The 14,871-nt window shown below is 42.6% G+C and overlaps 1 protein-coding gene across 2 annotated transcripts; it reads left to right on the top strand.

Moving 5' to 3' along the window:
* Nucleotides 1-2,468: 2,468 nt before the first annotated feature.
* On the top strand, nt 2,469-14,744 carry comp (cartilage oligomeric matrix protein). Of its 2 annotated transcripts, XR_002469236.2 has the most exons (20): nt 2,469-2,973; nt 4,832-4,905; nt 5,020-5,071; nt 5,639-5,784; nt 6,035-6,172; nt 6,287-6,364; nt 6,488-6,640; nt 6,840-6,944; nt 7,059-7,166; nt 7,272-7,431; nt 7,534-7,652; nt 7,762-7,814; nt 8,082-8,275; nt 8,398-8,576; nt 8,690-8,738; nt 8,844-9,040; nt 9,368-9,540; nt 13,281-13,420; nt 14,258-14,410; nt 14,482-14,744. XR_002469236.2 is itself a non-coding variant. In XM_021568957.2 (19 exons), exons 1-19 carry the CDS (start codon nt 2,907-2,909, stop codon nt 14,314-14,316), a joined length of 2,244 nt encoding a protein of 747 aa, XP_021424632.1. In that variant the 5' UTR covers nt 2,469-2,906; the 3' UTR covers nt 14,317-14,744. The 2 variants fall into 2 exon arrangements, 1 of the variants encoding a protein (XP_021424632.1); XM_021568957.2 differs by having other exon boundaries at nt 14,258-14,744.
* Nucleotides 14,745-14,871: the final 127 nt, after the last annotated feature.

Raw genomic sequence — 14,871 nt, 5'->3', positions numbered from 1 at the left:
CTCTCAGTTTCGTCAGCCTGGCTAAAAGTTTAAATGCACAACAAGAGAAAAGTATTAACGTTTTTCCAGAGTTGGACTTGGATCATCAAAGGCGACTTCTAAGGGAACAAGTCATGCATCACCTTGTTTCCTGCCAAACTTGAGTCCATGTCCAAAAATCCCAAAGAAACATCAACATCTTTGGAAAGAGATGCCTTGAAGCCAACCCCATGCCTTCCCTTTTTCTTTACCCTCTGACTGATAACTGTTTGTAGAGAGAGGCAAAGACACAGTCAAATGTAGTGTAGTTTTGTTTCCCTTCTGAGATCACTATTGAAGCATTCAAGCTAGTAGTGAAGACAGAAATCAGGGCTTCTTGATTTGTTTTTCCAGCGAGGGACCAGGAGGAAGCTTCTCTATTGTAGAGGGTTTAGGAGGGAGCTAGGATAAATGTACTGGATGTCATGAAAGCCAGTCAAGGTGCATGCATCAGAAAGCCTCAGGGGTGCCTGCACTGGAATGCAACCAACATCTGTTGGTTCCATCACTGGCAAACAAAACATATAACACAAATCCATGCTTCCCATGCAATCAGTTGTAAATCATGGTTCAAACAAATACTGGAGTTGATCTGGGTCCCCATTTTATTTTGACAAAAGTTGTGATGTCCAAGAGGTGTACCCAATAGACAACCTGATCAGAAAAAATACTAATCATTCAAATTCATTATAACCTAATAGAGGATTGAAGACTTAAGACATGGTTAGTTTCAGTTTGTGCTGCTTATTGGTTTCTCTCTTAATGCTTTATTTGATAAGCTGATAATTTAGCTGCTAAACTGACTAGGCTTACTAGCAGGCAAAACGTGATGTGATGACATCATTATGATGGTCAGGTTGTATATTGGTCATGGTTAGATTGTATACTGGTTGTATTAACAAAGACCATTTGGTTGTAACAAAGACCGGTTGGTTTTAACAGAGATCAGTTAAATTTAACAGAGACCAGTTGGTTGTAACAGAGTGTTACGCCCTGACCATAGAAAGCTGTTTATTCTCTATGTTGGTTGGGGCGTGATAGTGACTAGGGTGGGTCATCTAGGTGTTTTTGTTTTTGTATGGTGGCCTGATATGGTTCCCAATCAGAAGCAGCTGTTTATCGTTGTCTCTGATTGGGGATCATATTTAGGTAGCCATTTCCCCATTGGTATTCGTGGGATCTTGTCTACATTTAGTTGCCTGAGTGCACAACAGTAGCTTCACGTTTGGTTTTGTTCGGTGAGTTTCGGTTTATTAAAATTATGTGGAACTCTACACACGCTGCGCCTTGATCTACTCCTTTTGACGAGCGTGACAGAAGATCCCACCAAAAACGGACCAAGCAGAGTGGCCCGGAGGAATGGACATGGGAGGAAATCCTGGATGGAGAAGGGCCCTGGACGCAGGCCGGAGAGTATCGCCGTCCAAGGGAGCAGTTGGAGGTAGCGAGAGCGGAACAGCGACGATAAGAGAAGTTAGAACAACGATGGAAGCACGAGAGGCAGCCGTTTTTTGGGCGGGGGCACACGGGGAGATTGGCGGAGTCGGGGTTTAGACCTGAGCCAACTCCCAAGCTCCGTGGGGAGCGTGTGACCGGTCAGGCATCGTGTTATGCGGTGATGCGCTCCTGGTCTCCAGTATGTCTCCTCGGTCCAGGATATCCTGCGCCGGTTCTACGCACTGTGTCGCCAGTGCGCCTTCACAGCCCAGTGCGTCCTGTGCTAGCTTCCCGCACTTGCCGGGCTGGAGTGAGCATCCAGTCAGGAAGGGTTGTGCCATCTCTGCACTCTAGACCTCCAGTGCGCCTCCACAGTCCAGTGCGTCCTGTGCCTCCTCCCCGCACTCGCCCTGAGGTGTGTGTCATCAGCCCAGTGCCACCTGTACCGGTCCCACGCATCAGGCCTCCAGTGCGCCTCCACAGTCCAAAGCTTCCGGCGACAGCTCCCAGCCCGGAGCTTCCGGCGACAGCTCCCAGCCCGGAGCTTCCGGCGACAGTTCCCAGTCCAGAGCTTCCGGCGACAGTTCCCGGCCCGGAGCTTCCGGCGACAGTTCCCGGCCCGGAGCTTCCGGCGACGGTTCCCGGCCCGGAGCTTCCGGCGACGGTTCCCGACCCGGAACCTCCGGCGACGGTCTGCGTTCCGATTCCTCCGGCGACGGTCCGGTGCCTCCAGCGATGACCCATGGTCCAGAGCTTCCATTGATGCGCCCCGCACCGGAGCCGCCCCCGACGCCCTGTGTCATCCATCATAGATGCCCACCCGGACCCTCTCCTATTGAGTCAGGTTTTGCGGTCGGAGTCCGCACCTTTGGGGGGGGGGGGGGGGGGGGGGGGGGTACTGTTATGCCCTGACCATAGAAAGCTGTTTATTCTCTATGTTGGTTGGGGCGTGATAGTGACTAGGGTGGGTCATCTAGGTGTTTTTGTATTTCTATGGTGGCCTGATATGGTTCCCAATCAGAGGCAGCTGTTTATTGTTGTCTCTGATTGGGGATCATATTTAGGAAGCCATTTCCCCATTGGTATTCGTGGGATCTTGTCTACATTTAATCAAAGTTGAGAGGACTCTGTCCGAAAGCACCATGATTTTGGGCCAGTGGGCTTCTGTGTTACGTGGACATTCCAAAGTGACGGGTTCCAGAGGACCTCCTGGGCGGAGGTGATGTCACTCTAGGAGAGATGTATAAAAGACATGCAGGAGAGGAGACAGATCCCACTCTCTCTGACTCTCCAAACCCTGCTGCAGGAGCCTTCCCTGGTCCTACTTGAAGACGGGGCAGAATTTGGATAAACGACCTGGTTGAACCACACCAGACTTCACACAGTGGCTCCAGACTTCACACACCTTTACTTGTCAGTTGCCGTAGAGAAGTCTAAGGGAAAATAAGAACATGCTGTGGATCCTGGTGTTGGTGATTTCTCTCAGTGTGAGCAGTGAGCTAGTAGCTGGTCAGAGAGGTATGTCTATAATCACTTTAGTATCTTTAGTGAGAACTTAATATATACTTGTAGGTCAAAAATGTTGGAGAGATTTGAAAGTCTGGTAACACCTTATAATAACAGTGTCATGAATAAGGCATTTATAAATTAATGATTATAAATTGTATAAATGATTATGAATTGTAGTGCTCATAAATGCTTATACATGTTTATAAATGTTTACAAATAATTATTTGTATACATTAGTTATTATTAATAGTATATAAATAGTTTATTAATGCTAACTTCTTGGAAGTTATTATAAAGTGTTTCCACCTTTACAGATCAACTTATTTTGGGAGCCTGTGATAAATGTAAAATAAATGTCTTGTCAATGGCACGTAAAATTATATTTGTCTAAAATGCTACGTTTATATGATAATCATCCCAATTGAATGTCACTGTTTTTATTAAGCATATTCCTTATTTTCAGCATTCATATTCAGCATTCATTTACAAATCTGAATTGCTAAGTCCTATCATCTTCATGGCCAATGGGCTGATTCATTCAGCAGCTTATGCTGTTGAGCAACTTGTCAAATCACACTGGTAGTGTCATCGTAGTGTTCACACCATTATTTCTGGAGCCTGTTTGCTAGCAATTCATACAGAAAACATTTCAGCTCCTAATGTGAAGACCACACTTCCCTTTCTCCATGCTCAAGAGATGTTGACACAACACAGATCCCTAAGGAGTTGTCCTAGGTCAAATAATATATATATCTAGTAGGTTTCTGTTGGAGCAGCACAACAGTCCCCACATACCAGGTTATCCCAGCATCCTATTAATCTGGGACACTTCTTCCTGGGTAAGGCCCAGACCTCATGCCCTGTAAATTTAACATCCACAGGAGTCCATAATTAAGCCTTAAAGTGAGTGACCTTGCCATGATTCTTGCCAACAACTGTGAAACTTAACCAGACTCCAGTATAGTATCTGCTCTGTTCTTTCCAAGCTCCTATTCGATATATTTCACATTGAAATTAGTGTGAAAAATTCAATGAATTCCTTATCGATCCAAATTTGAGACAAATTGGTTTTGCAGCAGTAGGAAAAAGCATTTGGCACAAACCCCACGACATGTAAGTCTCTGTGTTTGAGTATGCATGTAATTCAGGCCAACGGATAGTCTTGGAATGCCAGCTCTTGTGGCAGGGGGATAGTAGCGCAGAGGCAGAGAGCCCACTCAGGTAGTAAAGATGATGAATGGGGAAGTGGATTATGTTGTTTTATAGAAGGACATCTGCATAGTTCATCCCCAACTCATTGCTCACTGATGACTTCAGTCCAACACAGATGTGCTTCCAAAACAATGTCACAAGAAGAGGAATGAGGTAGAAAAAAAGGTTTCTGAAAGATTTCTTCAGCTGTCCCCACAGGATAACCCTTTTTGGTTCAAGGTAGAACCCTTTTTGGTTCCAGGTAGAACCCTTCTGGGTTCCATGTAGAACCCTCTGTAAAAATTATTCTATATGGAACCCAAAAGGGTTCTACCTTAAACCAAAAAAGCATTATTCAAAGGGTTCTCCTATGGGAACAGCCGAAGAACCATTTTAGGTTCTAGATAGCACTTTTCTTTTTTAAGAGCGCAAGAGCTTTGTGATGTGACTAACATTCTGTTGCAACATGAGGAGGACTTCGGTGGGGTTGACATTCGTTTGAGTTGATCTTGGCATCCTATGATGATAACACCCCATTCACCTAAAATGTCTATTCTTACTATCAACTGACTCGTCCTTTGACTTTGGTTGAAACGTAGTATACTGGAACAGGAAGTATGTTCTGTCCATTGCTAATGTGTCGCTAATACAGTATTATGAAATATAACATTTTCAGATGGAGAAATCATCAATCAGATCAAGGGAACAAATCAAGCTCTGGCTGAGATCAAAGAACTGCTGAAACAACAGGTAAAGCCACTGTTTGGACGTACAGGGCAACTCTCTGTGAGGATGTCAGGTCCAGTACACGGTCCCATACAGTTTAATAATGTGAACTAATAGTGTCTTTGTACCTCCATGCAGATCCAAGAGATTGTGTTCCTGAAGAACACAGTGATGGAGTGTGAAGCCTGTGGTGAGTAGCCTAGGCCAGCCAGCAGAAATAGATATGCCAGTTGGATGGCAGTAAATACTGTGGTGTAGCAGGCTAGAGCTCCTTCAGGCACAAAAAACAGTTACTGTATTTTGAAAACAGTACACACATGAATAAGTACATAAGTACATTTAATATATATTTATGTATACATTCCACATAGTACATTACACCAATATATCAACAGCATGATTGCTCTCTATTGTATGTAAATATGGTAGATGTATTATATTATTGGCTCTCATGTACTTTGAATATATACAGTACATAAATCAACATATTCATATTTAATGGAAAATGTAAACAACTCGAAAATGCCATGTTTTTTTATTTGATTTATTTTACCAGATAAGTCGACAGAACAAATTCTCATTTACAGCAACTACCTGGGGAATAGTTACAGGGGAGAGGAGGGGGGATGAATGAGCCAATTAAGTTTCATTGCCTCCAGTAGATGGAGACATTGTACGGGAGAGCGCTACAATTCAGAACATTAATTCAGGTGGTCTACTTGACTGATGGATGACTTATCACCCTCTTCCCCCCTAGGCATGCAAGGTCCCCCTCGCCCCTCCTGTGACCCTAACCCCTGCCACCCGGGGGTAAAGTGCATTGAAACAGCTGGCGGCATCAAGTGTGGCCCCTGCCCTGAGGGCATGGTGGGCAACAGTACCCGATGCATGGATGTGGACGAGGTAGGACACTTGAGCAAACACCCCCACCCCCCCCCAAAAAAACAAATTCACCTAGTATTCTGTAGTGGGCCTAAATTGAAACACGATCATGTACTCATAGTATGTGTTATTGTGTATTGCACAAGTTAATGTGTACGTTGGTTTTAAATCAACTGTTAAAGTGTCTGATTTCATGATATCTCAATGGCAAATTCTAATATCTATTGAAGAGTCACATTTCGAACACTCTCTCTCCTCTGCTCCTGTGTAGTGTGTGGTGAAGCCTTGCCACATGGGTGTGCGCTGCATAAACACGTCCCCAGGTTTCCGCTGTGGCCCCTGTCCAACTGGCTACACTGGCCCTCAGGTGCAGGGAGTAAGCCTCTCCTATGCCACTAAAAACAAACAGGTAGGCATTTTGGCTCAAGCAAAAAGCTTATGAGCTTGGCATTGGCAACATGTAAGGTTTTGTTTGAAGATATATGCATTATGGCTTTCTTCTATGTATTTGAATTCTACTCAGGTCTGCAAGGACATCAATGAGTGCGAAGGACCCAAGAATGGAGGTTGTGTGGAAAATTCCAATTGTGCAAACACACCTGTAAGTATAAATAATAACCAATCAATGCCACTCAATACTGTATATTTGAATATCCAGAGGTCTTTCCTCTGAGGTCTTGAGGAACTAAGTTTACAATGTGGTAGCGGTGTTTGTTGTTGTCAGGGCTCGTTTAGGTGTGGCCTCTGTAAGGCAGGCTATGTTGGGGATCAGCGCAAGGGCTGTAAGCCTGAGAGAGCATGTGGTAATGGCCAGCCCAACCCCTGCCATGCCAGCGGAGAGTGTATTGTCCAACGAGATGGGAAAATAGAGTGTCAGGTAATGGGATACAATTATGTTGCAATGGATCAATGTGAATATGAATACAGCCTAAATGTATACCGCTCCTTTTAATACATGTTGTCTATAGCATTCTGTTGGATGCAGATTGCCCTCTATTGATTCTGCTGAAATGGAATTGAATGTTAATTGACATTTCATGTACAGTCCATAACTCTGTCTTTATCCTGATTCACAGTGTGGGGTGGGATGGGCTGGCAATGGCTACTTCTGCGGATCTGATATTGACATTGATGGCTTCCCTGATGAGAAACAGGAATGTGCCGAGAGGAACTGTGCCAAGGTAATACACCATTATCACCTTGAAAAGACAAAGGAAATCTGTGACTATACTATTTCAAACAGAAAGAAAAATCTAAAGCAGAAAAATTAAGTCACAGTCATGTGCTTTATATAGGATAACTGTCAAACGGTACCCAACTCTGGCCAAGAGGACGCAGACAAGGATGGTATAGGAGACGCCTGCGATGAAGATGCAGATGGGGATGGAATCTTAAATACACAGGTTACTGGTCTCTCTCTCGCTCATGTTTACTACAAGTATTTACACCCTATTTTGTATCTTAGTGTAACGACAGGCTCTGATAAGACTCTGATGCCTCTATGGTAGGACAACTGTGTGCTGGTACCAAACGTCAACCAAAGAAATGTGGACGAAGACGACTTTGGAGACGCCTGTGACAACTGCCGTATGATCAAAAACAACGACCAGAAAGACACTGATATTGATAGACTGGGTGACGAATGTGACGAAGACATTGATGGCGACGGTCAGTATGCATGGACAGTATTTGACCGTGACAAGACTAATTCTGCTATTGCTGTAATACATGTCAATTGACATATGACAAAGATAATCTTCCCTAATACAGGAATCCCCAATAACCTGGACAACTGCAAAAGGGTTCCCAATACTGACCAGAAGGATCGGGATGGGGACAAAGTCGGAGATGCCTGTGACAGTTGCCCTTACGTTTCCAACCCTGACCAGGTCTGGTTTCGTATTGGCTGTACTTGTACACATTCTAGTCATTACAACATGTTGTACGTAACAGCACAACAAACTTTGGTTTGTTTGAATGATATTTATGTTTCCACAGTTGGATATGGACAACGACTTGATCGGAGACCCTTGTGACACCAATAAGGACAGGTATAGTAGTGTTACTAACTAGCTTTCTTTCCACCTCCCTGCCTTTAACCATTGTAGGCCTGTGCGTGTGGATCCAATCTATTGGTACTCCATTATTAAAAATTACCTTCCAAATATTATTTTATATGTTATGTAATGACTTTGGATCAACACTTAAACTTTCATAAACCCACAACAGTGAGAACTGTAAAATGGTCTCCAATGCTGAATCCTACCACAGCCAAATCTCTGTCTTGGTCTCCTTGTGTTTTTCTCTACTATTCTCAGTGATGGTGACGGTCACCAGGACTCTCAGGACAACTGCCCTGCGGTCATCAACAGCGCCCAGCTGGACACGGACAAGGATGGCCTGGGGGACGAGTGTGACAACGACGATGACAATGATGGTATTCCTGACCTTCTGCCCCCGGGACCGGACAACTGTCGCCTCATTCCCAACCCTCTGCAGGAGGACTCTGACGGTGAGTCTAGCCATTTTTCAGCCCAGTTTCAAAACAGTTCTCCAATATATCCGTGTCATTTTGATATTAATGTTATCCTGTGTCTTCAAAGTCACAAATGTCTTTTGATTTTCTTGTTACAGGTGATGGGGTTGGGAACCTGTGCGAGAACGACTTTGACAACGACACCATCATCGACAGCATCGATGTGTGCCCAGAGAACGCTGAGGTTACTCTCACAGACTTCAGGGCCTACCAGACAGTGGTGCTGGACCCGGAGGGAGACGCACAGATAGACCCTAACTGGGTGGTGCTCGATCAGGTATTGCATTAAATCTAATCTAAGTCAAAGGGTGTTACAGTATATACAAATAATTGCCAGGAGACATGTTAACTGCTTAAGTTCCATCATTTTATCTGATTCTCTTTCCACAGGGTAGAGAGATCGTCCAAACTATGAACAGTGACCCTGGACTGGCTGTTGGTAAGAACAGCAATCACACTGTGTCTCACGTTGGATTCATTCAATAAACCAATTAATGTACCTTTAGAAACACACCCTGACCCAAACTCACGCCATTCTCTCAAGGTTACACGGCTTTCAACGGCGTTGACTTCGAAGGGACGTTCCATGTGAATACGGTAACAGACGACGACTATGCAGGCTTCATATTTGGCTACCAGGACTCTTCCTCCTTCTACGTAGTGATGTGGAAACAAGTTGAGCAGATCTACTGGCAGGCCAATCCGTTCCGAGCTGTGGCAGAACCAGGGATACAACTGAAGGTAAAACAAAATCCTATATGCACATACTATATATGACTTATCCAGTCGTAGTAAAAGTCAAGTTCATATACAAATTCATGCCACCATACCACAACTCGGTCAATAGTCTGACCTACACACAACTCGCCCTTTGTAGGGAATACCCATAGGGCCAGTTTCTTAGACCAAGATTAAGTCTACTCCTAGACTAAAAATCCGCTCAATGGAGAATTGATACATTTTCCAGTTTCTGAAGCTGAAGTATTAAAACACCTGCCCAGATTGATACATTGGAAGAGATCCACAGTTATGTAACATTGGTGCCTATGCAATTGTGTTGACAACTAGGCTGTAAAGTCCAACACGGGACCAGGGGAAAATCTACGTAACTCCCTGTGGCACACCGGAGACACCAGTGACCAGGTGAAGCTGCTGTGGAAAGATGCCCGCAACGTGGGCTGGAAGGACAAGACCTCCTACCGCTGGTTCTTGCAACACAGGCCCCAAGATGGATACATCAGGTAGTAGGCTGCTATTAGACACAAGTCATAGGCGTTTGATGGCCTTTGGCGCAGTTTGACATTTATGACATGACATTGTCCTTTGATAATACACTCAATTTTAATTTGTGGCATGACGTGTACAACTGATTGAACTGACAACATTTTATAAGACCACATACTGTTGAACTTGAACAACACAAAATTATTTTCATGCATGTTTTCTCTTATCATATTATCCAAATGGTATTCTTTACCACAATAGGAAACATCTTCCAGCTCTAACATACAGTACCCGTCAAACGTTTGGACACACCTACTCATTCAAGGATTTTTATTTATTTGTATTATTTTCTACATTGTAGAATAATAGTGAAGACATCAACACTATGACATAACACATATGGAATCATATAACACATATGGAATCTCTGGTGACTATGGATTCTCGTTCAAGTGCTGTCTGTAAATCCAAATGTTGTAACCCTCGATCTAGACTTGCCATTATCTTGCTGCTTCTATTGTCTGGAAATTGTCTAACCCAGGTCCTGACATTCTTACCCCTGTCGAATTAAGTAGTCAGAGTGGCCTGAAGTTTTTGCAAATGAATGTAAGAAGTCTTCTGCCGAAGCTTGATTTGGTGGATGTATGGATAAAAAACTGCCGACCCTGATGTATTTATGCTTTCTGAAACCTGGCTTAAAAGATATATTACAGACAAAAATATTGGCATAAATGGTTAGAATGTTTTTTTGTACAGATGGTAAATCTATGGGTGGTGATGTTGCTGTATACGTAAAAGACAAGGTCCCTGTGGTTTTCTGATTTCTGTTACTAAACCTAAGCAATTTGAATATCTGTCTTTCATCCTAAACCTTGGCTCATCTTTAAATATTGTTGTATCTTGTTGTTATAGACCTCCATCTGCTACTGTTGGCTCTCTGGATTGTATTTTCAAATTGTTATCACAGAATGTCAATTCTGAGTTTGTCCTGATGGGTGATCTGATTCAGGACTGGCTAACATCAACTCAAAATTCTATGCAATACCTATAATCTCACTCAGATTGTAAACAGTGTAACTAGGTTGAATATAAAATATCCTCTTTCATTTATTTGATCTTATTAACCAATACTCCTCATTGTTTTAATGCTTCTGGTATTTTTGCAAATGACAAGTGATCACTGTGCTATTGCCTGTGTGAGAGATGGCAAAATTCCTAAGAAATCTCCACGTGTCATTACGAAAAGAAACTGGAAGCGGTTTGACATTCAAAGTTTTTTACATGATGTATATAGCATTGAATGGAATGGAATTAATCCCTTATGTTGAACTAGCCTTTTCTTACTTCCACAACGCATTCCAGGATGTATGCAATAGGCATGCCCCTGAAAATAAAATCAGGATTAAGGGCAGAGAGAACCCTTGGTTTACTAAGGAATTTACACAAATTATTGTTATTTTCTTTTTTAGTCAGGTCGGTAAATAAATATCAATTACAGTCCCATTCTCATTTGCTTCGAACAGTACCAAAAATTAGAACAGGTCATGGTAGAAATAGTTTTAGTTACTTAGCTCCGTAGTCCTGGAATTCTCTCCAGAACAATTTAAAATTTGATGATCTAGTCTCGTTGGTGGAGTTTAAACACTTGTTCGATGTTTATGTCATAGAAGAGTGTAATTGTCTCTAATGTAGTTGTTGCACTGTATCTGTGTTTATAGTTTTGTTTAATGTTGTGTTAGTGTATGTAAGTTGTTTTGTCTGAAACATTGTTCCCCCTGCTGCTATTGGACCAGGTCTCTCTTGGAAAAGAGATGTTATCTCAATGAGAAAAACCTTTATAAATAAAGGTCAAATAATAAAATGTAAATGTAGTAACCAAAAAAGTGTTAAACAAATTAAAATATATTTTATATTTGAGATTCTTCAAAGTAGCCACCCTTTGCCTTGATGACAGCTTTGCACACTCTTGGCATTCTCTCAACTAGCTTCATGAGGAATTATTTTCCAAAAGTCTTGAAGGAGTTCCCACATATGCTGAGCACTTGTTGGCTGCTTTTCCTTCACTCTGCAGTCCAACTCATTCCAAACCATCTCAATTGGGTTGAGGTTGGCTGATTGTGGAGGCCAGGTCATCTGATTCAGCACTCCATCACTCTCCTTCTTGGTCTGACAGTGTCAACAGCAAAGCACCCCCACACCATCACACCTCCTCCTCCATGCTTCACGGTGGGAATCACACATGCGGAGATCATCCGTTCACTTACTCTGCGTCTCACAAAGACATAACGGTTTGAACCAAAAATCTCAAATTTGGACTCATCAGACCAAAGGATAGATTTCCACCGGTCTAATGTTCATTGCTTGTGTTTTTCTTGGCCCAAGCAAGTCTCTTCTTCTTATTGGTGTCCTTTAGTAGTGGTTTCTTTGCAGCAATTCAACCATAAAGGTCTGATTCATGCAGTCTCCTCTGAATAGTTGATGTTGAGATGTGTCTGCTACTTGAACTATGTGAAGCATTTATTTAGGCTGCAATCTGAGGTGCAGTTAACTCTAATGAACTTATCCACTGCAGCAGAGGTAACTCTGGGTCTTCCATTCCTGTGGAGGTCCTCATGAGAGCCAGTTTCATCATAGCGCTTGATGGTTTTTGCAACTGCACTTGAAGAAATGTTCAAAGTTCTTGAACTTTTCCGCATTGACTGACCTTCATTTCTTAAAATAATGAGGGACTGTTTTTTCTCTTTGCTTATTTGAGATGTTCTTGCCATAATATGGACTTGGTATTTTACCAAATAGGGCTATCTTCTGTATACCAGCCCTACCTTGTCACAACTGATTGGCTCAAATGCATTTGCCAGCAGCATACCACCCTGCATACCACTGCTGGCTTGCTTCTGAAGCAAGCCCTGGATGGGAGACCAGATGCTGCTGGAAGTGGTGTTGGAGGGCCAGTTGGAGGCACTCTTTCCTCTGGTCTAAAAAATATCCCAATTCCCCAGGGCAGTGATTGGGGACACTGCCTTTTGGAAGGGATGTGAAACGGGTGTCCTGACTCTCTGAGGTCATTAAAGATCCCATGGCACCCATTGTAAGAGTAGGGGTGTTAACCCTGGTGTCCTGGCTAAATTCCCAATCTGGCCCTCAAACCATCACGGTCACCTAATAATCCCCAATTTACAACTGGCTCATTCATCTCTCCCCTGTAACTATTCCCCAGGTCGTTGCTGTAAATGAGAACGGGTTCTCAGTCAACTTACCTGGTAAAGTAATGGAGAAATAAAAATATTAAGAAGGAAAGAAATTCCACAAATTGCCCTTTAACAAGGCACATCTGTTAATTGAAATGCATTCCAGGTGACTAATTCATGAAGCTGGTTGAGAGAATGCCCAGAGTGTGCAAATGGTGGCTTCTTTGAAGAATATAAAATATGTTTTGATTTGTTTAACACTTTTGGTTACTACATGATTCCATATGTGTTTTTTCATAGTTTTGAGGTCTTCACTATTTTTCTACATTGTAGAAAATAGTAAAAATGTTGAAAAACCCTTAAATCAGTAGGTGTGTCTAAACTTTTGACTGGTGCTGTAACTATTCTGGTTCGAGATGGTCATATTTTGGCTGCATTTACACAGACAGCCTAATTCTGATCTTTGCAGAATTATTGGGAAGATAATTGGTCTGCCTGTGTAAACGCAGCCTTTGTCATATTTTTGTGTTCCTTACTGGTCTCCCTATGTGTTTGTGTGTTCTGTTTAGGGTGCGTTTCTATGAGGGTCCTCAGCTAGTGGCAGACACAGGCATCATCATAGACACCACCATGAGAGGAGGCAGACTGGGCGTCTTTTGCTTCTCTCAGGAGAACATCATCTGGGCTAACCTACGCTACCGCTGCAATGGTGAGCAGCACACTAATGCTGACCCCCCCCCCCCCCCCCCCCCCCTTTAGAATACCCTTTTAACAAGCAGGAAGTAGAGGAGAATGAGGACCTTAGGGAATCAATTACGGAATGATTGCCTTGCAGCATCCCGATAATATAATTCCTGTATTGAGAAATGGATGAAACTGGTCTCTGGCTAAAGGGGAACTGCATTGACCTATATTTTGTGCCTGCTTCTATGCCTTCACATTAGCATGAAGTGATACCGTGGCTGCATTTATATAGACTCCATCTAAATGACCTCTTGGTACACATACGACTAGTTTGAGGTTTTAGAGAGAAATACATTTGAGGCAATCAGCAGTTGAAACAATGAAGTGTTTTCCCCACCCCTTTTTCGGGAAAAACAGCTGAGGGATGGGGCTAGAGGAATATAACCACTCCAAATTCATATACACCGCTATGGATGCAAGGACTGATATCTATGATATCAACATCATAGTTTCAAACATGGTTTGAGGCTATATAGTATGTTTACATTTACTTTGTTTATAAACAGAGTAAAACAGGCTTATATTTTGGTTTCTGATGCAGTACGATAGTTGAGCTAAGCTTAAGTTCTAAGTTATATTCTTTAAGAATCAATGGGTACATATCCTTAAATTATGAAAACAAATGGATGCAGCAACTGCAGAATGCCCCTTTAATTATATTGGTCTGTTGGTTGTGTGGTATTGTAAAGACATTTGGACGTACTACAGACACCAACTAACTTACAGTATGACTCATTTACAGTAGGTAGGCCTATTGCCATGCACAGATTCCATATTGACTTATCTCGCCCTCTCCCTTTAGATACAATCCCTGGGGACTTCGATACATACCAAGCCCAACAGGTCCAGCTGCAGTTCTAACAGGGCACGCACATCTGCCCAAATGAAGACTGAGAAGACAATGCATCTACAACCCCAACATTCCGGAACACGTCTCCCAGATGAACAGTACAGTGTTGCTTCTTAAATGGCACCCAATCTCCTATATAGTGTACTACTTTTGACTAAAGACTATATAGGGAATAGGGTGCCATTTCAGACGTACCCAGTGAGATTTCACTCAGCAAAATGGCGGCTGACATATTGATCACCACCAGCAATGACAGGATTTTCCTGTCTTACATTCGCTCCACAATAATTCCAGTTCTCAGGGGACTTTTGTCTACCATTACTCTGTCACCAATATATAAATGTGAAAATGTATTTTTTTTTTATAATCAGGGTGTTGCCAATAAATGTGTTACATTGTGAGGGGACCCTATACAAATAAAAACTTTTGATATGCATTAGATTACATGTGATCAATTATTACTGTTGAGTGCCCTAGAAATAAATGTTTAACTACACATCTTTATTTTGCTTTAACATGTGCTGAATATATACTGTAAGACTTTTAAGTCAAAACAGTGAAGTTAT

Source organism: Oncorhynchus mykiss, chromosome 1 (assembly GCF_013265735.2).
Source record: "Oncorhynchus mykiss isolate Arlee chromosome 1, USDA_OmykA_1.1, whole genome shotgun sequence".
Taxonomy (NCBI): Eukaryota; Metazoa; Chordata; class Actinopteri; order Salmoniformes; family Salmonidae; genus Oncorhynchus; species Oncorhynchus mykiss.
This window is presented reverse-complemented; position numbering and strand designations above follow the sequence as displayed.